This window comes from Lagopus muta, chromosome 1 (genome assembly GCF_023343835.1).
Source record: "Lagopus muta isolate bLagMut1 chromosome 1, bLagMut1 primary, whole genome shotgun sequence".
Taxonomy (NCBI): Eukaryota; Metazoa; Chordata; class Aves; order Galliformes; family Phasianidae; genus Lagopus; species Lagopus muta.
In genome coordinates, this window is record NC_064433.1 from 30,411,214 (window position 1) to 30,438,393 (window position 27,180).

General features: G+C 41.8%; 1 protein-coding gene across 5 annotated transcripts in view; it reads right to left on the reverse strand.

The window, feature by feature from the left end:
- Positions 1 to 6,078: 6,078 nt before the first annotated feature.
- Positions 6,079 to 27,180, reverse strand: part of SCAF11 (SR-related CTD associated factor 11) — a 41,861-nt gene continuing 20,759 nt past the window's right edge. For 4 of the 5 annotated variants that reach the window (XM_048947617.1, XM_048947634.1, XM_048947645.1 and 1 more), the window contains 11 exons: positions 26,409 to 26,506; positions 25,302 to 25,369; positions 24,643 to 24,698; positions 21,653 to 21,759; positions 20,648 to 20,737; positions 19,323 to 19,429; positions 14,006 to 16,510; positions 12,205 to 12,548; positions 9,781 to 9,999; positions 9,221 to 9,340; positions 6,079 to 8,877 (listed from right to left, as the gene is read on the reverse strand). In XM_048947617.1, coding sequence (XP_048803574.1) covers positions 8,749 to 8,877; positions 9,221 to 9,340; positions 9,781 to 9,999; positions 12,205 to 12,548; positions 14,006 to 16,510; positions 19,323 to 19,429; positions 20,648 to 20,737; positions 21,653 to 21,759; positions 24,643 to 24,698; positions 25,302 to 25,369; positions 26,409 to 26,506 — 3,843 coding nt within the window. In that variant the 3' untranslated portion in view covers positions 6,079 to 8,748. The remainder of the gene's footprint in view (positions 8,878 to 9,220; positions 9,341 to 9,780; positions 10,000 to 12,204; positions 12,549 to 14,005; positions 16,511 to 19,322; positions 19,430 to 20,647; positions 20,738 to 21,652; positions 21,760 to 24,642; positions 24,699 to 25,301; positions 25,370 to 26,408; positions 26,507 to 27,180) is intronic. The other variant, XM_048947655.1, reaches the window with a different exon arrangement.

Sequence of the window (27,180 nt, forward strand, 5' to 3'; positions counted from 1 at the left end):
CCCCTGCTATGTGCAGGTTGCCAACCACCAGACCAGGCTGCCCAGAGCCACATCCAGCCTGGCTTTGAATGCCTCCAGGGATGGGGCATCCACAGCCTCCTTGGGCAACCTGTTCCAGTGCGTCACACATCTTACTGCTCAAATGTAATAATTTGGTTGAGGAAGAGAGTAAAGTGTGAAAATAAATGGCAGAGGGCTTTTTGGCACACAGTTTTTTTGTGAGCACTTTCTGCCCTTGGAGAGTTCTCCATAGAGCCTTCTTTAAATAAATGTTGTGCTGCAGTGTTTAAAACAATTTGCACCCGTGCTGGTTTATAAAAGCAAACCTAAACAAAAAAGCACTTCATGTGAAGGTATTGAGGGTGGAGTTTAGGAGCTGGAGCTCTGTGCAGGCAAGATTAAGATCCGTACCACTGACCTGTGCAAGTTTTTAAAGTTTATGAACACAGGTGAGCAGAATACAGTCATGTCTGTATTAACAGCCTTTGGCACTCCTGCATGTTGTGCAGGTCGCTCTGCACCACGTCTCCTTCTGAGTGACAACAGTAACCTGGTACATCCACCAGCCAACTGCTGTGGCTCATCAGAGATGTGCAGCCATCCTCCGTGTTCAATAGAGCGGAAGCGAATGGATGTTTGCCTGCAGAGCCAACACCTTCATGTACAGCTCTCGTGCAATTGTTATTAGCTAGTGGATTTGAGGACTGAGAAATAGTTTTACATGGGACAGACTTGGGAGGCAGAAATACTGTGCTTGACGGCAGATGTGGACCTTGAAGGAAGTTGATTTTAATAGTCCTAGAAAATATAGTATGGAATAATGGAATTAAGAAAGAAAGAAAAGCGAGGTACAGAATGAACTTTGGAAGGAAGTTGTAGAAATCCCACTGCTTGGGATTTTGCCTGCTTACAGCCTCTTATGGTTGTCATCTGTGCATAGAGGAGGAAGCAGTCTGACGCTGTTTCAGACGCAAGGAACTCAGTGGATTTTCCCATCTCATACAGTTTCTATCCCAGCCTATTGCAGTGTTCTGAACAAAGAGCATTGCAGCTGACTGCTTCAGGCTCTTCCCACGTTCAAGGCGGCCAGATGGAGCCTTCAGTTTGGCCACACATCTTCTGAGCATCAAACAGAGCACAGAGTGATGGCACAGGTATGGGCTGTGATGGGCACTTGTGATGTGGGTCACTGCTTTGCTTCACTGTAAAATATTTACTATCCAATAGCTCCAGAAGCATAGCCTCTGCCACACGGCTCCCGATTGCTTGTGACCAGCCCCATTTCTGAAAGTTCATGGAGGGGTGAGTGGGGAATAACGTGGGTAGTATTGCATTTAACAGCTACAGTACTACTATCACATACATTGTTGGCTAAATATTTAGAATGTGTATTTACGTGTATTCTCTTCTTGTGAACCACTTTGGTTGAAACCAGTGTTCACTGGAGGTTACGAGCAGTGGAAGAAGCGTGGGGACCTTGAGCAAGCTTCAGGAACTTGGTCACAGCTTGTGTTTCAGCTTAACTCAGCCCTCTCCTTGCATGGCAACCAACTGAAACACACCCAAATTACATCGTGCTAACCCCAGGTTAGGAATGTTCTTGAAGCAAAGATCTCTCGCATGTACAGTTCAAGCTTTTCTTGTGAAGGGCTTTGCAACTTCTGCTGAAGTTAGTGTTATTCCATAATGGTCAGTCTGAGTTTTCTCAGCACAGTGACAGGGAGCTCATTTTGTTGGGGTATGGGCTAAACTCTGCTGAAAGCTCTGTCAGCAGCCTTTCCTGGAAGGAGGCATTGCAATGGCTCAGCTTTAGCCAGCCATTTTCCCCACCATCAGGTGGGTGCTTTGGTGCTCCTCCTGTGCTCTGTGAAGACAGGGCTGACTCGGTGGCTGTTGGTGGTAGTTGGTGCCTGTTTCCCTGTGGGCTGGAGCCGGGCACATGCTAAATTCAAAGTGTTCTATTTCTATTTAGTTACAAGTTGTTTGTTTTTTATTGTTCCTAGAGGAGCATTTCCTGCACTTGCTTTTGCCAGGTGTGGTTTCGCCCTCCAGCTCTGAAGCACACTGGGGTTTGGGTTCAGCTCATGTCTCTGCCAGACTTCCAGCAGTGTGGAGCTGCTTCATCTGCTCTAACACAGAGATCACCGTGCTGCCCTCACAGGCCAGCAGACCAGGTGTTTGTTACCATGTGACGATGTGCAGCACCCATCTCTCTCTCCATGCACTGTTCCCCCAGACCATCACCATGCCACCAGTTGCTCCCTGCAGGGCTGCCCTGGAGCCTGTGAACCAGTAAAGATGGTCAGTGGCCTGTTCATGGTGCTACTGGTTGGATCATATGCTCTGTAATTGACGTGGCTTCAAAGCCACCCTCACTTGGTTGGAGCACTCTGCTGTCCTTCACATGGCTGCATTACAGTTGGCTCTTTCTCACTCTGTTGTGCCCATTTGTGCTTGGCTTCTCCGTGTCTATGATGAGATCAGCAGCGTGTGATCTGATCTGACACCTTCAGAAGGATAAACCAACGACTTTTAGCCTTAGATGGGAAGAAATGCAGCCTAGTGTAGCTGTAAGCTCCAGAAGGGGAGAATGTACCTGGCAGGGTCTCCAGCAGCTGGGTGAGGTGCCCTATGAGGAACTTACAGGTGGGCAGCCTGCCAGCTGCATCTGGGGGCGATTTGTTATTGTTGTTGGGGTTTTCATTCTACCCACCCACGGGCAGCTGCTCTCCTGCCTGAAGTTGTGCCCTGGTCCCACTGCTGCCCTTGGGGCTCCTGCTGCCCCGAAGGCTCTCTGTGAAGGCTGCCCCGAAGGACTGCCATCACCACATCCTTTGGAATGGCATCTCAGGAGGTCTGCCAGGGCAGATCTTCATGCTGTCAGGTTGTGTTGGGAGTGATGAAGAACTGGACCGGATGCTGCTCTGGCTGCATCCCCGTGCTGCTCAGTGCCTGCAGCTCCAAGCTCTGCTCTGTGTACCCTGGCCTAGGACAATTGTGAAGCCTCACAGCTTCAAGTCTGTAATCTGCCATAAACCCCAGAGATGTTCTGGCTAATGTGCAGTGTGGTAAAACCCACTGCGCCAAAACTGAAGCAGTTCTGACTTCCCAGTTGTTTTCGTCCCTCCCTTGTGCTGTTGCATGGAAGCATCTAGGAATCCCCAGCCAGTTTTGATTTACAGTCCTCATAAAAAACATATATATATATATATATATAGTGGCTATAGGTATAATTTCTGCAGCATTTTGGGACTAATTATATGACAAGCTGCTCTCAAAATACTTTGATGTTGGCTCCTGCAGTCACTGCTCTCTGTGCTGGCTTCCACCCTGGCTCTGATGGCTGTGCACTGTGGGACCCAGTGCGTTGCTGTGGTGCCTCTCAGCTTCCCAATGGCAACTGCGGGAGCTGCAGCTGAGTTGTATTAGAAAAAGAGCTGCAAGGCCACTTCAGATTCCAGCCTGTGCCTTCCTGTGGGTTCAACTCCTTTTATGCGGTCATTGAATTGTGCACTACTGTTTCCTTATGGGCTAACGATTTTGTTTTGCTTGGAATATTCATAGATGCCGTACTGACTGATTATTTTGAAAGCTGCTGCTTCTAAGTTCTTTTCAACTATTGAAATAGGCTATTATCTTGCTTACTGCCTTACTACTGCTCCCATTTTTTGATTAAACTATTGATGACCGTGGATATTGTAATTCACAGGGCTGTGTGGAGCTGTTTGGTTCAGTACTGTCTGCCTGAGCCCCAGCTGCTCGCATCCAGCAGCAGCAGAGCTCTGTCCTTGCCCTGGGCCACGTCCTTGGCCTGGTACCCATCACCTCAGCTGCCTTCCTCAGAGCGCACCCCTGTACTCAGCACTGGTGAGGCTGCACCTTAAGCACAGCGCTCAGTTTTGGGCCCCTCACTGCAAGAGAGACACTGAGGCCCTGGGGATGTCACTGTGCGTAGCACAGGTCTTATGGGGAGCGGCTGGGGAGATCGTTCAGTCTGGAGGCGGCTCGGGAGACCTTACTGCTGTGTAAGCTCCCTGAAGGGAGAACGTGGTGAGGTGGGTGTTGGCCTCTTCTCCCAGGTAGCAGCGATAGAATGAGAGGGAATGGCCTGAAGTTGTACCAGGGTTCAGGTTCAGGTTGGATATAAGGGAAAAACTTCTCAGAAAGAGTGGTGAGGCACTGGAATGGGCTGCCCAGCGAGGTGGTGGAGTCACCGCCCCTGGGGGTGTTTGAGAACTGTGTAGATGAAGTGGCACTGAGGAACACAGCTAGTGGGCATATGGGGAGGGGCTGGGGTTGGACTGGGTGATGCCAGTGGTCTTCTCCAACATCATTAATGGTCCTATAAATCTAAGCCTGGGCGCCCTCCTCCTCCTCTCCTGCTGCACACTTTCTCCTGTCTGTATTTTTGGAGATTTTGCACATCTCACCAGGGAGAGGGATGGGGGAGGGATGTAACGAGTAGGGAGGGGCGACCCTAACATGCCGATCTGCCACCTGAGGCCTGGAGGTGACGTGCACCCAGCGCTGCTCACTGCAGGCACCCAGGCAGCCCAAAGGTACTGAGCTGCTCCCAGCAGAGGAAACCCAGGCACTGCAGACAATGCTTATGTTTGATACACATTGCTGTGCTTCACCTGTGCCAGTAGAGCAGCTGGCAGCCTGACTGGGCAGTCACAGCCTGTCAGCAAAGCGCCGGCCCAGTTTGAAAGGCCTATGGCTGTGGAGCTGTGTCTCAGCCCGGCCTGCTGCAGCTGCAGAGGCAGGCAGGTGTTGGCATCAGGATAGCAATACAGCTGCACTTTGTGTGATGTGCTCTGCCACTGCTGTGACCAAGCGCTGCAGTGGCTGAGGTCATCCAAGGAGCTCTGCTGCTGATGGGCGCTGACCGAATCACTGTGGCTCTCCCTCAGGGTCCTGCTGACAGCACCATGCAGGGCCAACCTGCAGTCGGTACAGGAGCCCTCCCTGTGCTCACACTGTACAAATACACCCGTTGGCATAGCTGGGCCTTCATCAGCCAGAATGTACCAAACCCTCTCTGCAGCAATGGCTGAATTGGCAGTTTGTGCCGTCAGTACATCTGACACAGATATGGCCCCAGGAAGGTTTGTGGAAATAAGACAGATTTGCAATTTAGGCAATTAATTCTTAATTAACTACAGTCAATTTACTTACTTTCCTCCTCATTACTATATTTTCTTGGCAATAATGTCCTGCTGTTTGCCTTCCATTGCTGCACTGACCCCCACCACCTCCCCGCCCGTGTGAGGCATCTCCACCCCTCCTGCAGCCAAGGAGCAGCAGCCCCTGCCCAGCCCCCAACACGCACCGTGTGGCTCTTGGCCCTTCCTTCTTTCTGAAGTGTTCTCAGCCTTAGCAGCCTGGGCCTCTACAACTCCCAGTCCCCAGTGAAGCTGCTGAGTTGTGTCCTTTTCCATTCTTGCTTGCACAGCAGTGTGCTTTTTCTGTGACCCCCCATTATTAGTGCACTTTCAGTAAACACAAGCAAGCTGTTTCCACCACAGCTGCACCCAGACGTTAACAGCCAATGTCCAACAATGGGGCTCTAAGTTTTCCAAAAGGTGAGCAGGCTCTTTCACAAACCGTGCGACGATGTCTGCATGGAACTGGGGCCATGCCTCAGTCCTGGAAAGCATTAAAATGGTTGGAGCAAAGCTACCACTGTGGATAGGAGACGAATTGCAGGGCTCCCCTGCGGCTGCTCCAGCCAAGCCAAGCCAAGCTCTCTACTTGGGCAGCTCTTCCAGCTCTCCTCACATATAGGGCAGGGCCTGGCTGGTTGCAGTCCCATCCTCATCTGCCAAGAACTGTCATCACCGCAGCACGTGTGGCAAATGAATGCTGCCACATGCACCTGTCTTCAGCTTACAGCATGTGCAGGTAGACAAGGCAGAAAGGTGGCAGACCAACTGAAAACAAACCAGATGTGAGGAGGACTCCAGACAACATAAAACAAGATGAATATGCACAGAAGTAGCAGTACTTCGTAATGCTGCTTTCTGCAGTAAACTCTGAGCCAGAGCCACTGAAGACCAAACACGGAGTACTGACAGCTTAGTGAAAAGAATTTATTAGAAAATGTTAAGCACTACACAAAACTAGTGATTTTTTTCAGTAGACAGCACTCCAGCCTCATGCTACAAACACCGTACAGTAACTCCGGACAGCCACTGTGCTCCTAGGATACATCTTCAGGATGAGACATTCAAGCAGCATGCACAGTGAGACAGTGAGAGGAGCGGAGGGAAAACCCTCCTGATCTGCCTGAGTTCACAGAAAGTACAGTTCTGTAATCATTTTCCTCATGGCAATCTGGAGCAAATGAGTTCCGGACATCCCAGAGGGCAGGGCTGGGCTCCGTGCTCCCAGCACTCACCTTCAGTATTCGTGCATGCAGGAGTTCAGTACAAGGCTTGCAATAAATAGAAATACAGCTCTCATACCATTTGAACAGAAACGTGACTACAAGGTTCATGTACACGCCTTCATGGGCAGCCACATCAACAGAGACCGTACTGCTTTGTGGGAAAAACAGGAGAGTCTGTGTATTAAGGCAATACGTTTGCTTTTTAAAAAAAATTCAGCATAGAAAATTGCAATCAATTGCATATTTTTTTTTTCTGTCAAGTTCTGAAATATTCTATTGTACAAAGTGAAGTTCCTGATCACATTCCAATCTATCCCATATTCTTCATGCTGAAATACAGTGGAGCATCACTACAGCCACCAGCCCACCAAGATGGCAGCACTGGCAGCTCACAGCCCAGCAGGAACTGCAAAACGGGATCAGTGAGCCCACGTCCCCAGCCCAGGTCCTCCATCATTCCTCCCCCCACAATTTCCACCTCTCCTTTATAAGAAAAGAAAGACACGTTTACACGGCTCCTGAAAGGAGCTCTATAGTAAGGCTCGACTGTATAAAGATACAAAAAGTCATTAAAATTCCCAAAATCCAAAGTAAAACGTAATAAGTACACGTGGTGTGATAAACCAGGGCTGACATTGCAATAATTCGCTACATTTCTCAAAAGTGCTAACCCATTTTAGCTTCAAATAGCTCAAGAGCTCGTACAAATTGCTACCACAGTGTAAAACTGAGTCTTCTGAAAAGTCTAAAACCTGGCTTGACTGTAGAAAATGTATTATATCACTTTCTAATTTACATAGTATTTTTACTTAGGCACACAAAAATAAATATAGACAGTCAAAGGCTTCATTAAGTCTGTAGAAAGTTATAATTAAGCGATAAACATCACTTACTTATTATTATTATTTTTTTTTTACAGCTGTATCTCCCTTAAGTTCATCTTCAGGCTTCCACAGAAATTACTTAGAGGGTAAGGATGAGCTCTCTGTGAAGAAAAGGTAATTTGGGCAACTACTGGCTATGGAGACAATCTACCAGAACCATCAGCTGACGCTTTGTCTGTTTGCTGGTGAAGCAGCCCCCCAGTAAGGGGACACAGCCCGGCCCAAGGGCAGCACTGAGCTGGTAGCAGCACCTGTCCCTGAGGAAAGCATTTCTCTCTCAGAGTGAGCTCAGAGAAAGCCCTCTTCCCTAACCAAATGTGGAAGGATTCCAAGCTGTCTTCCCCCAAAGGAGCTTGTATTCATCTCATCAACCCTCACTGCTGCACTCCAAGTTACACGTGCTCTTCATTAGGTGAAAGCATCCTTTTAGCACATTTTATGACTCTGCTTTCAGAATGCCTGTGTACCTCCACTGACCTCTCTAGAGAAAGTGCTTGGGGAAGTATAAAAGCCAGTGCACTTAAGGTGCTGCATTTCCAGTGGTGCTCCATGCTCCAGGCCTTAGCTCACAAAGGGAAGCAGTGCACAGCTCAGGTTGGCACCCCTGGCAGCCTCTGATCAGGCAGGAGCCTGGGAACCAACCGCAACTTTCCTTGGTCTTGCTTGAAGAAACAAGGAGTTGGTGTGCCTGAACATGCAGCTCCAGCACAGAAGCTTCCTGTTGCTGTGCTAGCTGAGGGCAGCATTAGGCATGAGCTAAGGTTGTTGGTGTGTGGTGATTGAAGGCATTCAGCACATAAAAATTCATCAAGTTCATCCCACTACCTTGCAACAAATGGAAAAAGTTCACAAACAAAACCAAGCAGCATAACTTTTATTTGGTGTTACAACAGATAGGCAGTGCCCTTGAGTTGGGGCACTGAGTTCTACTGTTCATGATTTTTCTTTTTAAAACCCAAACAGTTCTTCTGTTCAGACAACTCCATGTGCTTTCTATATACACGCTGTGAGCCCTGTGGTCAGCCTGTCCAGTTAGCGCTCAAAGTATCTGTCGAGGCAATACATTATTTCATCTCTGCTATTACCGAGAAATCAAAACAAAAAATTCCCCCTTCATCTGACCAATTAGAGGTACTGTACATCCCTGTTCCAAAAATCAACGTATTCAGACCAATTTCTAATTTAATGCACTGCCATTCAAGTCAAAACGCTGTACATCTAAGTATCCACACAATCGTACATTCCTAATGATTCTTCTTTACACCTTTTCCTTTTTCAGACATCTGCTCTTCAAAAGGAATGAAGAAGTCGCCCTGCAGCTCTGTATTTCTTCAGAACAAAACATTATATACTACACTGAAAAATAATTTTACCAAAACCAGATTCAAAGCACATCCGTGTACAATTCTCAGCTAACGGATCATGATGAAATTGCACTTTGCAGAGAGAACAACACTAAAAACTGAAACGACATCATTTCCTTTCACAGGAGACCGCCTCTTCCGCGTTCTTCTTCCGTGAGTGCTTGTATTTGTCTACGTAGGCCCTCACCAGATTGGCCACTTTGGCAGAATTAACTTCTCCGCTCTTGCTATGACAAACCTACAACAGTTTTCAAGGAGAAAAAAAAAAGCTTGAGACAGCTGCAATCAGCCCTCACTGCACAGCATTTGTTTTCCCAGCTCCCCAGGGCTTCAACATCCCAGTGGAAAGCGCCAAAACTTCACCAATAACCATCTCCCAACTCCTGCTGAACTCTTCCAAACAATAAGTGAGCTCTGATCCCATGAGCTGGATAAGCTCACGTGAATGGAGAAAGGTAATTTTCATTTCCCTGTTCTCCCTCACAACAACTACGAGCTGCTCCCACGTGGTCAGAAAATCCAACCCAAGCCAACCTCCATTGGAACACACGCAGTTCATGCTTTAATAACAGACAACTTACTTTATCTACAGCTTTCCGCACAATTTCTTTATATTCTTCCTTAGTGATGTCTTTATTTTGGTAGAAAGGTTTAATTGCCAGTTTGACTTCTTGTGCTGCTTTTTCTTGAATTAGCAATTTCTGACAAATAAAAAACAAACCCACAAACTGGAGCATTATTTTTTCAATGCCTACATACAAATTTTATCAATCACAACCTTTATCAGACAGAAGTTACTACAGAGGACTACAAAACTATGCTCCCCTCACTCAAATTCCAGCACTTGTGAGAGCTGCCTGTGTTTATTAAGAATGGAATGTTGTCCCACAGCACTTACAGAAATATTTGTAACAGAGATGCTTTAAATAAGACTGCATGACAAGGAGACACAGCTGCTGGTTGGTTACAGCTCAGAGCTGTCACAGAGTATCACACAGATGACAGGATGAGGTGTATTAAGGGATATACACAGGAGGTGCTACCATAGCTTCAGTATATAAAAAATTTATATATTGCATATGTTTATGCATATTACACATGCACACATGTAGTTATATAAATACAGACACTGTGAACTTGCCTGGTCCTTCTTTGAGCTATCTGCACTGGCTTCCACTGTTACACTTGCTTTGTTTTCTCCCAGCTGCACAGTTGCATTAGAGCCCTTGACGTGACTCGATGACGTCGCGTTGCCAGAAGTTGGTCCCTGAACAGTTCCCACGTTTCCCAGGACTGCTGCTGGAGCAGGCAAGGCTGGAGTGCTCATGTTATTACTTACATGAGCAGCATTTGGAACACCCTGTTTTTAAAAGGTTATTGGTAGTTAAAACATTCTCATGCCGAAGGATAATGTACCCTTCTACCTGTTTCAGCAGCTACTGAAAAAGCATCAATGCCACATGCTTTGGTTCATCAGGTCATTTGCACACTTCATTATTCTGGAAAATATGCAAATAATATCAAATCTACTCAAAAGAAAAAAAAAAAAAAAAGTAAAACTTGAAAAGTAAGGCATCCGCATCATTACTGCTACAGTAGCTGGATTCTGGCTCTCATAGAGATCCCAAGTGACAAAATACTCTGCAAACAGGTGTGGATGGCCTTAATCATTTTGAGGGAACCTTATGGCTACAGAACCTCTTTATTTGTCACTGGAGTGAAAAGGAGGTCCCTATTTTGTACCTGAGATTAACATTTAAACAAAAAATTACACCCAGTGAGGTTGTGGATAACCCCTCTCTGGAAGCTCTCAAGGCCACGCTGGATGGGGCTTTGAGCAACCTGGTCTAGAGGGAGGTGTCCCTGCCTGTAGCAGGGGGTTGGAACTAGGTGATCTTAAAGGTCCCTTCCACCCCAAACCATTCTGTGATTCTGTGACTCTATGATAATGATGCTGCTTTGAAAGCATTTATTTTCGTGTTCATTACCAGCTTGAACTTCTACAAGAATGTCAAACGTGTCAACACCTACTGTCTACTCAAGGCTAGGGATGAAATGCTGCTCCTTGAAGCACCTGTACCTATTCTTAAGGAAGAGCCATTGACTGTGCACTTCTAGACATCACCAAAGGGCACCATGAGCACTGCTGATAGAGAACAGCAATAGATAAACCAATGGCTTTCCTAAGAAATGCCTGCATGTTGGGATAATACACATCTTTACAAAGCCGTGCCTACTGCTCCACTAGACAGTAAGTTTCACAGTGGTTCACAAAACGCGTTCTGGCTTCTTGTGTTTCGGTGATTAAGTGTATTGGATTTCCAACTGTGAAAATATTTTAATTACAGACAGCACAAATGAAACCAACAAATAACCTACAGGCATTTTAGTTCAAATAGCACCTTGCTGTTTCACTGTTTGAGCTTCTCATATGGCCTGTAACCCCACTCAGTATTTCCCACGGAACTTTTCTTTCTCAATACATGAATGGTTAACAGCAGCACTCTTTTAACATTGTTATGTTAAGAATTTATCAATACATGCCAAATTTTCAGCTATTAATGAAAACAGGTTTAGAAATCATTGTTCTAGAACACCCTTTTCTAACTGTAATGCAGGGCACAGCATTTTAGGTTAGAGCAGGTGGCCTGCAACAGAAGGGAAGGACAAACCTCAGTGAAGCCCTTAAGAACCCTATACATAGACCACACAGACCTGGCATTAGTTACACCTCCTTCCACGGCCATTCACTGTCTTGGAAGCTGCTCATTTTCCTTTCCCTGATACAAAAGTTCTTAATATGAACAGCTGTCTACAAGAGGACTTAATGTACACAAAGGATGTTTTAAGCTATCTTGGAAGGCACAAAAAGACAGTCTGATCTGCCCAAGCACAGCAGAGTTTTTGAAACTTGAGTAATAAAACAAAAGTTAGGTCTCAAACAGGGCAACCAGCAGCAAGAGAATCTTGCAAGAAGGGATAAGTAAAACCTACCAAAGAAAGCCTGAAAATTATGAACAAAAAGGCTCAAAAGATTAAACAGAACAGAAAATGTGGTGGCGCTGAGGGTGGTTGAGCTGCTGAGACAGTGACAGTTGGAGAATGGAAGTGTGGAACAAATCGATGCCATGAAGTACTTGATAACTTCCCTCTGCTCATACAACAAACCAAGGGATTAGCATTGCAACAAAGGGGTTGAGGTTACTTTCTACACGATGCAGAAGGGGGATTCAAGCATCTCCAAAGCTAGAAATACTGACTTTGAAGGAGAAAAAGGCAATGGACAGTATAGAAGCATTTTCAGTGTTCCATTACCACCTAGAACATCTCACTACCACAAACAAAACAATTGTGGTGCTATGTTATTATCTAAAAGCTACAGTCCCCTAACAACTCAAATTCTCATGGATACTTCTACTTAAAATCTGATGTGGAGTGAGAGAAGACAGGCAAGAGAGAAAGAAACTGCAAGTATAAGTTTACCAAGTAGGTAGCATTACATTTAGGAAACCCTTAAGGATGTTACTTCAATAGTGCTCCTCCCATGGCTTCTGATAAAGCATACCTGCAATTGTTTTCCATCTTGCTGTGAAGCAATGTAGTTGACTTGTTGAGATGGTGGGGGTGGAGGTGGAGGCGGAGGCAATCCCTGAGACAAATTAGTGGGAGCAGCTACCTGCATGAGAGGCACTCCGGTATGGAGATGGATGGGCACTGGAGGGGGGATGTTAAAGGGATTTCGTTGCATATTCATCATAGGAGGAGGGACACCCATGGGATATGGAAACATATTCATAGGCTGGTGCTGTGCATTCACTTGCGGCATTACATTCATTTGTTGCTGCATCATATTTACTGGTAACTGAGAACCATCGCTTTGCTGGTTGCCTTGGTCTTTGAGGTTTGGATCTATCAGAAGGAAAAAAAAAGACAGTATATGAAGTAGAAAATCTGTATTTTCTAAAGTAAAGCATGGAACGAGGTGTTTGAAATCTTCATTAATCATAGAGTTCCAAAAAGAGTTCTCTATTTGAGTATTTCACAGATAGTGCATCACATTGCTATACAGCACTCATCACAGACACATCACTGAGCTAAGTGCTAGTTTCTGAGTTTAAAAAAAGGTCACCTTGTTATGCAGGTCTGCATTTTGAATTCCCATCACTCTAATTGTTCCCACAGCTCAGCCAATACGTTATTCCATCACAACAAAACAAAAATCCTCCCCAGAAGAACAGAAAGACAACAGAACCTGTTTAGTTTTCATGCTATTGGATACGTTACTTTTTGCTCTCCTTTGTCCGTGCACTGTCAACCATTTCTGAAAGATGCCAATACTCAGAAGATTATTAAAAGGCCCTGTGATGGTGCAACAGGTAAAGCCTAGAAGTAAAAATAACCTCTTGGGGGTGATACTCTTAAAAATAACTTCACTATTTCAACCTTACCTTCAACAGCAGATAAAAAGTTTCAGTGTAAGGTATAAGCAGTGAGCCTTTTAAAGTCAAGCAGCGAGGTCTGAGCTACGGACAAGGGATTCTGAATCTAGATCCATTCCTCATTCCCTCAGAATCCCTTCCCTGAGGAATCCTTTCAGCTCATTCAAAGGGATCAGCATTTAAGTCCTGATGCTTCACTCTGGTCCAACCCTCCTTATACAAGGCCAGCTACAGCATGTTGCCCAGGACCAGGTCATGATACCAATCAAGTGTGTTTCATCCAGCTTTGAGAGAGTACTCTCACCTGGAGCTCAGATTCAAAAAAAAGATTAGTATAACTGAACTATGGAAAATAATGTCTGCAAAATCACAACACTTGCAATTAAAGGCTTGATATATTTTCCTGTAGCAAACTGAAGGTTGACAAAGTTCCCTCAAAATAAGAAGCCTTTGATGAAGTTGCCTCTGAAAAGAACACCACTGCTGGCATATAAGATAAAAATGGATAAAAACCAAAGGCAAAGCCACATGACAATAGGAAAGGGCAAGTTCCTTCAGAGCTGGACTTTGTGATTCTTGAATACAATTTACATCTACCATTTACTTCAGAATGTTAATGATCTGTGGATAACTTATTAGCAGGCAGATGCTAAAAGTGACCATGAACAGGATGCTTTCAGCCAAGAAGATTTAAAGTTGTACTCTTTAGACGCCTAGTCTGTAAGCAACACAAAAACTCTGATGTGGAGGAAAATCAAAAAGCCATCGAAATCCTGATAAAACACTGCAAGTCCATATTCCACATTGCAAAATTACTATGAATTCACCCCCAATTTTGAAGAACTGATCAACTAACAGAACAACATGACTAGAATTTTACTCATCTACTGCATCTGTGACTAAGCTTTGTATCAAAACTGTGTGTACCTTGTTCAAGTGTCTCTTCCTCTTGTCTAGTTCCCCATCCAGACTGTGGGCTTGATGAGTTTCGTCCTCTTCTTGAGTAATAATTCTGCACATCAGCAGGTAAAGTCTTTCTTACAGCCCAGCTGGATGCAGATGTCCACCCAGATCTATCAGCAGGCGTATCGAAAGAATCCTGTTCATTCTTACGCTTGTATGGCTGCTGCTCTGAGAACCTTGTAGCTTCATTCCCAGAACCATTTGAGTTCCCTGAGAGAGGTTTTCTACTCTGCCAGTGATTTTCACTTTGGTCTCCATATGCGAAACCACCTCTTCCACGCCCACCTCTGCCACGATGACCTCTCCCCCTATTTGGAAACCAACCTGAGCCAAAATTTTTGTTCCAAGACTGCCCTGAATTATCATGTCTGCTGTCTTCCCAATGAGGTCTGTCTCTGTTCTTGACCTCTGGAATGGAGTTTATCCTTTCCATTACCCAGTCTGGACAATCATTCCTCCGCTTGTCTGGAGAACACTGAACATCACTGGTTTTTTCCATACTGTCCTTCTCCTTTAGACTTTCATTCTGTTTCTCTTGATCACTTCTTCTGTACCGATCATTCCCTCTGGGACTCCTCCAGTTGTCATTTGCCCATCTGTCTTTCCAACGAGGTGAATGACCATCCCTCTCATTTCTAGAGAATGAAGAGCCTTTATTTCTCGTCCTTGACTGTGATCTCGACCTAGATCGTGACCTGGACCTGGACCGGGACCTGGACCATCTTCTATTTCTTCTCTCTCTGTCACGATCCCTTCTCTGACAATCCCTATCGCTGCTTCGAGATCTAGACTTTTGTCTTGGAGATGAATCCCTTGTTCTTGACCGAGAAGATGACCTCCTGCTTTCCCTGACAGTTTCCCTCTTGGGAGATCGAGATGGTGTTTTTCTCTCATCTTTGAGTGTCTCTCTTTTTGGAGACTGAGATAAGGATCTCCTTCCCTCCCCAACAGTTTCTTTCTTGGGTGACCGGGAAGTCCTCTCCCTGGTCATCTCCCTTTTAGGAGATGGTGACTGAGATTTCCTGCCGTCTTTCCTGGAAGGAGACCAAGTTGTTGATGGTGAATGAAATCGAGACCGTCTTGTTCGAGTCTTTTTTTCTTTTTTGGGTTCTGACTGACACTCTCCTTCTTGGTGAACAGCTTCATCTTTTTCAGCAGACAATCCTGAAACTGAAGCAGAATTTGCTGCATCACACTGTAAGGAGTCCATTTTTCCCTGCTCTATACTTTCAGCTGGTGGCAACTGTTCAATCTGAGGTTCATTCTGGTCGCTGCAAAATGAGTCACAATCCATTGGTATCATTTCATTGTTATCCTCACCAAAATGCTTACGTTCAGCATTTATCGTCAGTGACTCTGAAGTTCTGTTCTTCTCACACTCTGGCACGGGGCTTTCTTTTAAGGCTTGCTCTGATGCATCTGTAGAAGTATTACATATTAACCTGTCTGGTTCCTTGTCTTTATCACTTTCAAAGTCTTGAGTATTTGTACTTGCACAGTCTACTTCTGTCTTTTCATCTGCCTTAGCATCATCAACTTCTATGGTTTCTATATGCTCATGCAATTTGCTTCTGGGGCTCTCTAATGGCTGATCTTGTTCCAAAGTCTCTGGATGTTCCAGTAATTCATTTTCTGGACTAGTTATTGGTTTATGTATTTTTGTATTAATATTCTCAATTAATTCCTCCTGAGGACTACACAACGTCTCATGTACATTTTCAGATGTTGCAGGATCACACAGTTCATCTCTGGGGCTAGTCGCTGTTTCCATTTGTTCAGGAATATTTTTACAGGCGTCCTGATTCTCAAGTTCTATGGTTTTTTCATTAAGATCTTTTATTTCAAATTCCTGACTTTCTCCTCCTGAAGTCAATACTGTAGATTCTTGGACAGAAAAACTTACATCACCATTGCCTGAAGTATCTTCCTCATATTCACCTGTAGTTTCCTCAATCTCTGCGTGTTCATTACAGCTTTCTAATCCATTAGCAGACTCTGTTTCTGCATCATTTTTCTGTGGAAGGCTTGCACTACTGCTTTCATTATCTGACTGCTGGTCTCTATCTACTGTAAGAACCGCTTCAGACTCAGCATCATCATCATCATCAACTGAATCACTGGATGATTTTTCAGAACGTGCAGAACTTCTCAGTTTCTTTTTAGCCAGAGGTGTTCGTTGTTTACCTATTCTTTTTGTTTTTCGTTTGGGAAGAACATTCTCTGATTCCGAAAAGGATTTATTCAGAGGTGGATTATTGCCATCAGGGGCGCTGCACCCAGAACTGCTGGACCGAGGTGAGCTCCGAGACTGACTCAGGGTCTCGTTTTTGGTGTTCCGTGCAGACCTTCTTCTAGGAGTAGCATTAGCAGACTTCCTTCTACCTCCCCTAGTGCCAGATGAACCTGATGCTTGCTTTTTCTCTTCTCCTTCTTGGGTGCATGCAACAGCATAACCTTTCCCTAAAGATTCTAATAAAAGCAGAATATCTTAATGCTTGGTAATAAACAGTTACACAAATACAATTCAGACCATAAAATGACACTGCTGTTTAACGGATATTATCAAATAATACAGCATACAGTACAGTATGAAATGCTGCCACAGCTTACCTAGCTAAAATCAAGTCCACCCCACCCCAGTGCAGAACAGAATAAGACTTAACAAAAATCAAGTATTAGGCACCAGGAAATGCATTTCAGAAGCAGCACTGACATGGCTATATGGACAATAATGGCATTCACAATTAAACCACTGCTGATAAAGCAAGAATGATATTCAAACATGGTCAGTATTTAAACCACTACAAAAGTAAAAGTAGCTATCTCATATTCTTAGCATATAGCAATTCCCATCATTCTTGTGTGCAGGCCTTGTTGTCAGTGAAGCCTCAACATTATGGAGGTGAAGCTCAATACTACAGAAGAGAAACTCAGTACTAGAGTAAGATTTTCAGACAACTGTCAGGGACGATCACACGGGAAGCACTTGATGAGAAGCACCACTGACAACACACTTCTCTACAAAATCTAATTCCTGACAGTATAAACTCATTCCAATGTTTTAAGAAAGTCCCTGAACGCTCCATGGCAAACTGGACAAATTCTGCTGCCTTGCAGCACAGGGAATAGATTGTACATACTCAATGCATCTGAAAGTTTGCGAGTGACAGCTCCAGACTTTAAGATAAATGACAATTAAGTAAATATTCTTAAATGTAATACTCAATTCAGAACTATGTTAATTTCTTGAGAGGTCCATTACTTTGTTTCATACTCTGTGTAGACTCCAAAAATAAAGGATTTGCTCCTTAAATTCATTCCATTCACAGCTTCATCTTATACACAAACAGTAGAAACTTGCTTAGAAAGATCAATTTCAATAGATTTTGCAATTAATTTATCACATCTCACAAATACTGAAATATCTCTTTTATAAGCTACTTAAGAACATATTTAAAAAGAGAGGAATAAGACAAAGCATCAAAAAAGATTCAAGAAACACATTTAAAGAAAAAACATTTGTTTTTAAATTGCATGTCTATTTTTTTTCATTTCATTGTTCATCTTTGCAGAAAGTCCCAGTTTTATCCGTGTTTCCTCCATCTTCTGCCTCTTCATTTCATATTACTTGTAAGAGAAGAGGTCACTCCCCTCTTCACATATTTGCATGCCATGCATCTCTAAAAGAATCTCTAAAAGGTTAATTTCTCCTTGCTTTTTTTCCCTACCATTTTTTCCTGTGCTTCCTCTCTTAAGCCAATATAAAAAAGCAGAATGGGGAAGGAACACTCACAGGATGTGCCCAAACCCACAGGGGGCATTCTTCACACTTTACACCCACCAGTGGATCCACTGGGGAAATTTCAAGACTCTGCCTCCTGCATGTCCCTTGCTGGCAGGAAGCCTTCAAGTCAAATCTGAAGATTACTTAGAATTTTAGTGTCCATACACTAAAATGCTTTAAGTTTCAACATCGATGACTGTCTTCCACTTTGTCCACTGCATAAAAAATCTATTACATTAAATATCTGAACTCCAGTTTAGGTGTGGCAAAAGCATATTTACAGAAATAAATTTATTTGCTGTCTTTTTAGCTTGGTAATTTTACTTTTCAAAATGTAAAACATCTAACTTCTAACCCAGGTGAGTGAGAAAAGTATTTAAAAATGTAAATTTAAAAAAAACATACATCCTTCCCTCCCCCCCCATAAAGATTCCATTTCCTGCTTCTCCCAAAAGACAGCATAAGGCATTTACTTTCAAGTTCTGCATTAGTAGTTGACAACATCATCAGTACTTGCAAGTCAGCTGCAGCAATTATCAATGGTAATAAATCTGTTCTAAATTGTCTAACATTGAAAAGTATTTTGGAGGTTACATGAATACTCTTCAACTCATAGAAAAACTGATTATTTTTCCCTCTGCTTCTGGGACACAGCAAAGAAGACTGGGAAATCAAGAGATAGAAGCTACCACACACACTCATTACTACTAGAAGCAGAAACAGTTAAGCATCAGTTAAACTGCCAAAAAAGCCAGAGGAAGTAACCTATTTTTTTTTACTGGCAAGTGGGGAAGTGAAATAAGTACATTTAACAACAATGCAGAATATGAACTAATAAAGCATTTCTTCAATCATCCTCCTACTTAATTCTTCCTCATAATTCACTTCCTTGATTCAAGTAGGCCGAAAGAAACCAAAATCTCTTCCATCTTTTTCCCTATTAGTCAAATGGAAGTGGCCTAATTTCAAATTCAAAGGTATTATCTCCAGACTTAAAAGAACAGCACTCTTTTTTTTTTTTTCAGAAGTGCTCCCACTTCTGAAATTTGTGCAGACAACAGGAAGAGAAGCTACACTCCAGCTGAGTATGGGGAGACAGGCAATTAAAGCAACTGGAGAAAGGTAATCCCTGCCATATCTTGTCTTCTGCTAATTTCCTGTCACACTGTGGAGCTTCAACACCTTTGCAAGTTTCTGCCCTGTTGAGCTTGCAGACACACTGAAGGAGATCCAAATATTGCAGTTTATCTTCATATAATGCATGTATCTTATAATGCAGTGTATCTTCAAATAAGATAAAAAGCTGTAACATGAGAGAAAATTCTGAATTTAGGAACTGAATTAAGTTACACAGAACACTTGTTCTCCGTACAGCTCAAGTTGTACGCTCCAATTTAAGAAATACACCAGCTGATTTTGAAAGTTTGAATTTTGAGAATCACATTTTCACAATACTCCCCATTAGCTATAAAGAAAACTTACAAAAAAAAAGTTTACCAAAGTTTTCCAAAGGCCTGATATTTGTTGGAAGAACTGTCCCTGCCACTGCAGTAGAAGTGAGAAGAAAGGTCTCAGCTTCAGCTCCATAAGACACCAAAGGAATTCTGTAAAAGTAAAATCATTAATGTTAATTGTTAGAGCTGTTTGCAGGAAGTTTTGGAAAGAACACTCAAGACCATTATGCAAACACAAGGCCTCTACCTTACAGTGTAGAGGGAAACACAAAGCTGACAGAAAACAAAGCTTTCCTTCTTCCAGGCTTACCATGAGGTCTAATCTGGTAAAACAGTTCCAAGAAAGTATGTTATGTTAAAGCAATATACACTCAAAGCCAAAATGTAACAAAGAGACTACTTCAAATTAGGAGACTATACTACTGGAAATAAAATCCTGAAAGCTAATGTAGCACTTCAGTGTAAGAACAGTGTTTTTTCTGCAAAAATACGAAAGACAGCGTACAAAAATGTCATTGTAATCTACTACTTTTAAGCTACCATTGAGTTAGAATTAAACTTTCCCCAAGGAGAAGTGTGTGAAAAGAAACACATAACTTGTTATTAAAATCCAAAGTGCAGCTTTTAGTTATAATAAGAAAATCTCTTATCCAGTTTCTGTTGTCCATTTTATGCCAAAGGCAGAGTATGTTGTAGAATTAATATCAAAGAGAGTTGGATCTATTTATATATATATATATATATTTTCAACTTTAAATCTGTTGTTTTTATAATTCTGCTTTAGATTCATGAAGATATCTTTAGGGTGTGCTTTAACGCTCATTTATCAGCTCTCTGACAAAAAATTTCTCATGTTCTGTTTCACTTGAAAAAATCCTTCTTACTCTTTCTATTATGAATTTGCCTACTAACAGTCAGAAAAAGTGCTGGAACCATCCATGAAGGGAAGTCAGAGTCAGACTGACATCATAACAAACACACCCTGATCTGCAATGATAGAAATAATTTTAAGAGCTCATATACACTACCTTCTAAATTAAGTGAAAAATGTTTAAGCTTGCATTTTTATGCACACGTCAATGGAGTTACTATGCTCATTACAAGGATTAAAGAAAAGTTCTCCACTTCTCTGAAGAAGTGGTCAGGCACTGGAATGGGCTGCCCAGAGAGGTGGCGGAGTCACCGACCCTGGAGGTGTTCAAGGAACGTTTGGACATTGTGTTGAGGGACATGGCTTAGTGAGAACTGTTGGTGATTGGTGGATGGTTGGAATGGATGAGCTTGAAGGTCTTTTCCAACCTTGGTGCTTCTGTGATACCACAAGACACAGCAGAAAATCCATTTACATAAAAACAGCATGACATATACCTTTCAACTCTAGCAAGCATTGATGAACAGGACAATTCCAGTTCTTGTCTCTTCTGCCTGATCAATGCATTGACATCTGTGAATTCTGTACTAAAATACAAATATCATGTCATTTAATAACACCTTTTTATTACTAGAATTCCTTATTTCAATAACTGCTTTTATCAATTGCTAATCTTCAAATTTAACTGTATTATAACTTTCAGCAGCTATGATGCAAATATATACATACACAGTTTGAAGGGAAAAGCAGTCATTGCAAGGATAACTGAAGTAGTAAATACACTTTTAGGTGAGAAAATGCAAAATAGGATACAAAATGTGTGTTCTGGAGAGCTGAAAGAAGGTGAAAACTTTGCTGAAAACTTTGCACCTCTTTTGTATGTATTGCATATTTTCCATTTATGGATTTTTCACTTACAAACTGCTGAAAACATACTAACAGTATTCTTTTTATGAGGTCATATTGTCCAAATAATGTTACACTACTCTTCAGCTACTCTTTTTCTCCTTTTAAAAAAAATTTCTTGTGCTCCTTAGCTACTCATTATGCAAAATTACTTTGTGTACATTGAAAGTGCTCCTCCTGGAGACACCAAACAATGAAAAGCCACAATTGTTTCTGCTACATAACAGGAGATTTATTGCTAGCTGTTTTACTAACTGCTCTAGTAATAACAGGACTAGCCCTCTTCTACTCCAGGCTTCAATTTTTCAAGGACTTGAAATGTGAGCTAAATTCCTACTAAATCAATGAAATCAAGAGCATAATCTTAAATATTTTATGCTGAATACACAGCAGATATTGGGATGTTGATTTAACTGCACTCATTTTGAAATGCTTGCAAACGTTCATCTTTTTTTAACTGCTGATTTGTAACAAATATAAAAGCAGTAAAACTTCAAAATATTGCAAGGCAGTAACATACAGATAGAAGCAGAAGGAGCTACAGCATCTACAATACAGTAACTCAAAGTTTATTTTGAGCATTGGTGTACACTAACCAGTCATTTCTACAGCTAAGAAAGGATTCTTCACTGCTACCATTGGCTGGAAGGGCACTATGGAAACTAGTCCTGAAGCACTCATTCCAGCAGGTCTGTCTTCTCGTCTACAAAAAAACAGGAACACGCAAAATGGAATGATTAGCATTTAATACACAACCATGCATTGAAATTAAATGTCAGCTACACTTCAGCTCAGAAAAAGCAGGCTCAGCATTAGTACCATTTGCCATCACATCAAATGGGAATTTTGAGACTGAAAAAACAAAAAAGAAACTTAGCATGCACTCTGCAAATAAAAATCATTTTTACAGACTGTTCATAGTAAAATCCTTAGTGCTTCATATAGAAATCATACATAAATGAGCCCAATATTTACTGCTTCACAATACCTGTTTCTGCTACCTAATGAACCACAGCAAAGATCTTCAAACAGATCCCTTCTGCTCATTGCATGCTTGATCTAAAGAAAACGTATGAGCAGCTGGGATTCTTCTTTACATTTAGACAGAATTAGAAAATTCCAGATTAAATGGTATGTCTGTTTACTGCACCCTCACACAGAAATAAATCCTCAGAATCACCTTTATATCTCAACAGATACCACTTTTCATTTCAGGAGTTAACAATACCTAACAAACCACTGCATGCTAGTGCACTGCTTCTTGCACTGTGATCAGTAAACAGCTTGAATCTGCTGCTGTGCATTGGGCTGGCTACAAAAAAAGCCCTGAACAATAATCCTCCAGACAGCTCCCACACTGACACACTAATCTACAGTGACCTGCTTTTGCCACGTATCCTATCACCTCAAGGGCTAACGTCAGCTGGAATTTGACTGAGACGTTCCTATTCATTCCCCATCATCCGTATTTTAAGGTGGGAACTTACAGAAAATATTTATTCCAAAGAAAAATAAACTTTATAAGGCATACATTATGTCTCAAGTATGCAGTCATTTTCTACATGCTCTATGAAACTCAGGCACAGAAAGCCAGCTTACTGTACCATTATCCATTTTATCACAGTAAGTTTCTCCAAAAAAGCTGTTTTAAAAATGTTTTAAAGATGCTCTGGTTTTGAACATCAGCATTTTCATCTCCATTTTTAAAAAAAAAAAAAAAAAAAAAAAAGGTTTCCAACTGTTCCACAGATATTTCCATTAAGTGCAGTTAGTAAATGAGTGCTTCCTTTCAAATGTTGAATGCACAGTGGATAATTAAATTAAGCACTGTATGTCCTCCCAAGTTTTACTTCTCTTTATTCAGATTTTTTTATAATCTATACTGTGAGACAATGCTACTAACTGGTACAATAAATCACAGAAGTTACATACAGAAGTACTGAGCAATCTCGAAGCCAAATTAGTGCTTGATTTACTACCAAGCACCACCCTCCCAGTCCTAAACCTCTTCAAATCAATGAAAAGCAATGTTAACTCTAACTGGCAACATTAACAAAAATTTTAAATACCTGACTTAGGAGGGGGAGGCTGGAGCTAAAGACAGCCTTATAATTACGGTGGCCAGGGATGAGATATGTATAAGGGTCAGCAGCTACAGAATGCTGCATGCTGTAGTACCTGCCCCTACAACACATGCCACAAGGCAGTACGCAAAATAAGGACCTGAACAGTTCTTCCTCTCAATTTTTAAACTTCAGGTAAGACAAAACAATGAACACCAACACTCACACTTCAGAGATCTGGTGGATGCCCTGTCCCAGGAGACCTTTCAAAGCCAGGCTGGACTGGGCTCTGAGCAACCTGATCTAGCTGTGTTGACCCTATTCATCACAGGGGAGTCAGAGATGGCCTTAAAAATCCCTTTGAATTCTAAGGATTCTATGATTCTAAAATGAAATCAATTACCCACAACTACCTCATGCAAACAAATTTAAAGGTTAGCTTACTATAATCAGGAAAGCCCTGATCACTAAGTTGAGACAGAATCACAGAATGGCCAGGGTTGGAAGGGACCTCAAGGATCATCAAGCTCCAACCCCCCTGCCACATGCAGGGCCACCAATCTCCCCATTTAATACCAGACCAGGCTGCCCAGGGCCCCATCCAACCTGGCCTTGAACACCTCCAGGGATGGACAGGGCATCCACAGCCTCTCTGGGCAGCCTGTTCCAGCACCTCACCACTCTCTCTGTAAAGAATTTCCCCTGACATCCAACCCAAATCTTCCCTCCCTCGACTTAAAACCATTTCCCCTTGTCCTGCAGTTATCAACCCTTTCAAAGAGTTGATTCCCCTCCTGTCTGTAGGCTCCCTTTAGGTACTGAAATGCTGCAATGAGGTCAGCCCACAGCCTTCTTTTCTCCAGGCTGAACAAGCCCAGCTCCCTCAGCCTGTCTTCATAGGGGAGGTGCCCCAGACCCCTAACCTGAACCTGAAATATTTTTGAAAGAAGGGAAAGCAGAAATCAAACAATAGAACTTTTGTAGGTGCTTAAAAATTCCACTTAGAACATGTATTATAGGCTAAAAATTATGAACAAAAATAAGAAAAATAAAAAAAAAAGAAGCCTAGGAAAACCAGCATTCACATAGAAATCTCCTATTAAAAATCAACTTAATGTAAACTAGAATGTCCATGGCTTATTCCTAGCAAATTGGTTAGTTACTACTTTTCAAATTTTCATAAAAAATAATGGAAATTCTCATATCCTTCACATAATGATACTTAGGTTAACAACTGTAGCTGATCCCACCTTCTTTTGATGAATAAAGATGAAAGTAGGGTAGTTACAGTATTTTAAATGTGACATCCTAATCTAAATGAAAATATTTACCACCTCAAAAATGTCTGTGAGAGAGAGAACATCATACTATGTATTCTCATCACTTCTTTCACAACATGGCAATATAAACTGAACAGTTTTGCATCATTCTGGAATTAATGAACTTAAAAATAGGATGAGATGCTGTTTGAAAGATGCCTTCCTGAAAAAAAAGTTTACAAATGTTTCATTATCGGAACCAACCTTGCTTACCTTCACAGACAGAGCTTTCTTGTTTTGTTTGTCAGACAAAAGACTACCTGTGTAAAATAAGCAGAACTGTGATCTAGACTTTAACATTTCAGTTTTTAATTGTTCATTAAGTGTTAGCACAACCAGATGCTACTAAAAACATATCCCAAGATGATCTGCAATGTGTTTACACAACGTCAGTAAAACCGTCACAATAATCTTTCATACATCAACTACTTCTCATTTCTTGTGATACTTGCTTACTTTCAGAAGTTATGAATACACAGAACAGTGCCTGTCAACTGAGCCTCATAATACTGCTCAGTGCTTCTTGTTTCTGCACTTTCAGTAAAAATAAACTTTGTGGTTTTTGCTTATCATTAGCTGTGTGTCAGCAACAAGTCATCTAAAATGATCTTATACTGAAACTAAATACAATTCCTCTGTGACTGAAGTGGAAAAGGGAGTTTTACCAGTAAAGCCAGTACAGCACTTTCTGATATTGCAGCTTTGTACTTCCCAGCTTCAATTCCCTGGCATTAGGCTTATATGTGCAAATATAAACAATAGTAATAATATACCAAAAAAGTAAGCACATCAAGAAAAGTACTTCAAGAGTTGCACAATAAAACCCAGCAATTTTAGCAAACAGAGAACAAATAATAACTTACTGCATTTCTTCTTCACAACTTTCCTCAATTTTGCTGCTAAGGACCCTCTGTCTGAGCACACAGCTCTTCTGCAACATTAACAGAAGACATTACAAAAGCAGCAACATTCAGGGCGTACCTAAACTATGAGTTTATACACTCAAAATCAGTTTCTGATCGAAAGAATTTATATGCTCATAAACCAATATTCTGACTGCTATTAACACCTAATCTTGTATCCTGTACATCATTTTCCACGTATTAAATGCTGAAGTGCTTTAAAAAGGTTAAGGATAGAAAAAAATCCATTTGCACAACAAAATATAATTTTCTGCTTTAAATCTGAATGGCTAACCTTGCTCAATTTAATGGAAAACCTGTGAAAGGTTTCACAACTGGCTGATGTAAGTATTAAAAGAATACAGAAGTCAAGAGTGATTCAGAGAGGTGAAACAATCTTTTCTAGCAACAGTTAAAAAAAGAAAGGTAATTTACTTTCAGTTATCTTTTCTGTAGTAAAGTCTTATCTCAAGGACTCTGTGCACATCACAAACTCAATGAAACAGTGACTTTAAATCATCAGTATTTAGTGACATTTATCTGTGTAATCTCAATCTTCTCATGCAATACAACAAATGTGAGAACCAATTTTTTTTCAAAACAGGAACACCATTTCCACACCTTCCTCTCAAACTCACTAGGATGAAAAAAGCTGTAGGCTACAGCTGTTTTATGGCAAAAAAGAACATCATTAATGTTAATAATACGCAAGATAAAAGGGCTGGCCTATTCAGATAACAAAATATAAGATGGCTGAAACATGTTTTACACATAAAACCTTATCAGAAATTAATGATTTTTTCTTTCCCAAGGAAATCTGACAAAAGATCTATTTCAGATCTCAAGTAAGAAATACATTGCTCAATACTTATTGATTACAAGAGTATTTAAGATGAAATTACAGCAGCAATAGTAGTAGCAGCTCAACTACCATGGGTGGAAAACAGTTCATTTTTAGACAAACTTTTAAAAAATTATTTTAATTGCAGGCTGTACATTTCTGTAAGATTTCAACTTCGATTTTAGATAATTCAAATTAGAATGCCCTATATTAAGTGCAATACCAACCTCAGAAATCTTCTTATCTTTGCATGGCTATATTTTTCCTTATTCCAGGTACAGTACTCCTCATCTTTCTTTATCTTTTGCTGTTTTTCTACCTGAATCTGCATTGAAAAAATGAAGTCAGTCCAGACTAGAAACCTTAGTAAACATAGGCTTTAAATGTATTCAAGTTCCCTTAAGGTCTACACAAAAATAAGCTCAAACAGAAGAAGTTGGAACTACTCTCAGATTATTGCTTTCTTCATCTCGCAGTTCACAGACTTGAAAGATTTTTTCATTTAATGGAGGAAGAAGCTTACATCTTGATACGTATGTTGACTATGCCACAGCATCAGAACCCCTGAACATTCAGCCTGCCACAGCAAGGACCTCATCTACGTACTACTACCCCTCACTGAAAATTTGGTAATGAAATTTTTGCAACGACAAAGTTACTTTGTTAGCTACATTTCCATTTCTCTCACTAGACATCTAGTATTTCCTTTTTCTAGAGTCTCAACTGTGTTATGTTGTAAGCTGTTAGTGTTCTACTCATGAATATCATGATGGACAAGCTGCCCACGTGCTGACATCGCTCCCGCTAACACTGACCACTACATCAACAGTTCTCAGTACACCTTCCATCTGTCCCTGCTGCTCTTTTTCAGAGTAGGGCCCTTCCTCCTTGTCTGCTTTTCATAGTGCAGATCTGTGAACAAAACCCCTTCAAACCAGATTTTGATAAGGCCCTGAAACTCTTCCAAATGAAAACTTCAGTTTATCTGTCTTCAGCTGC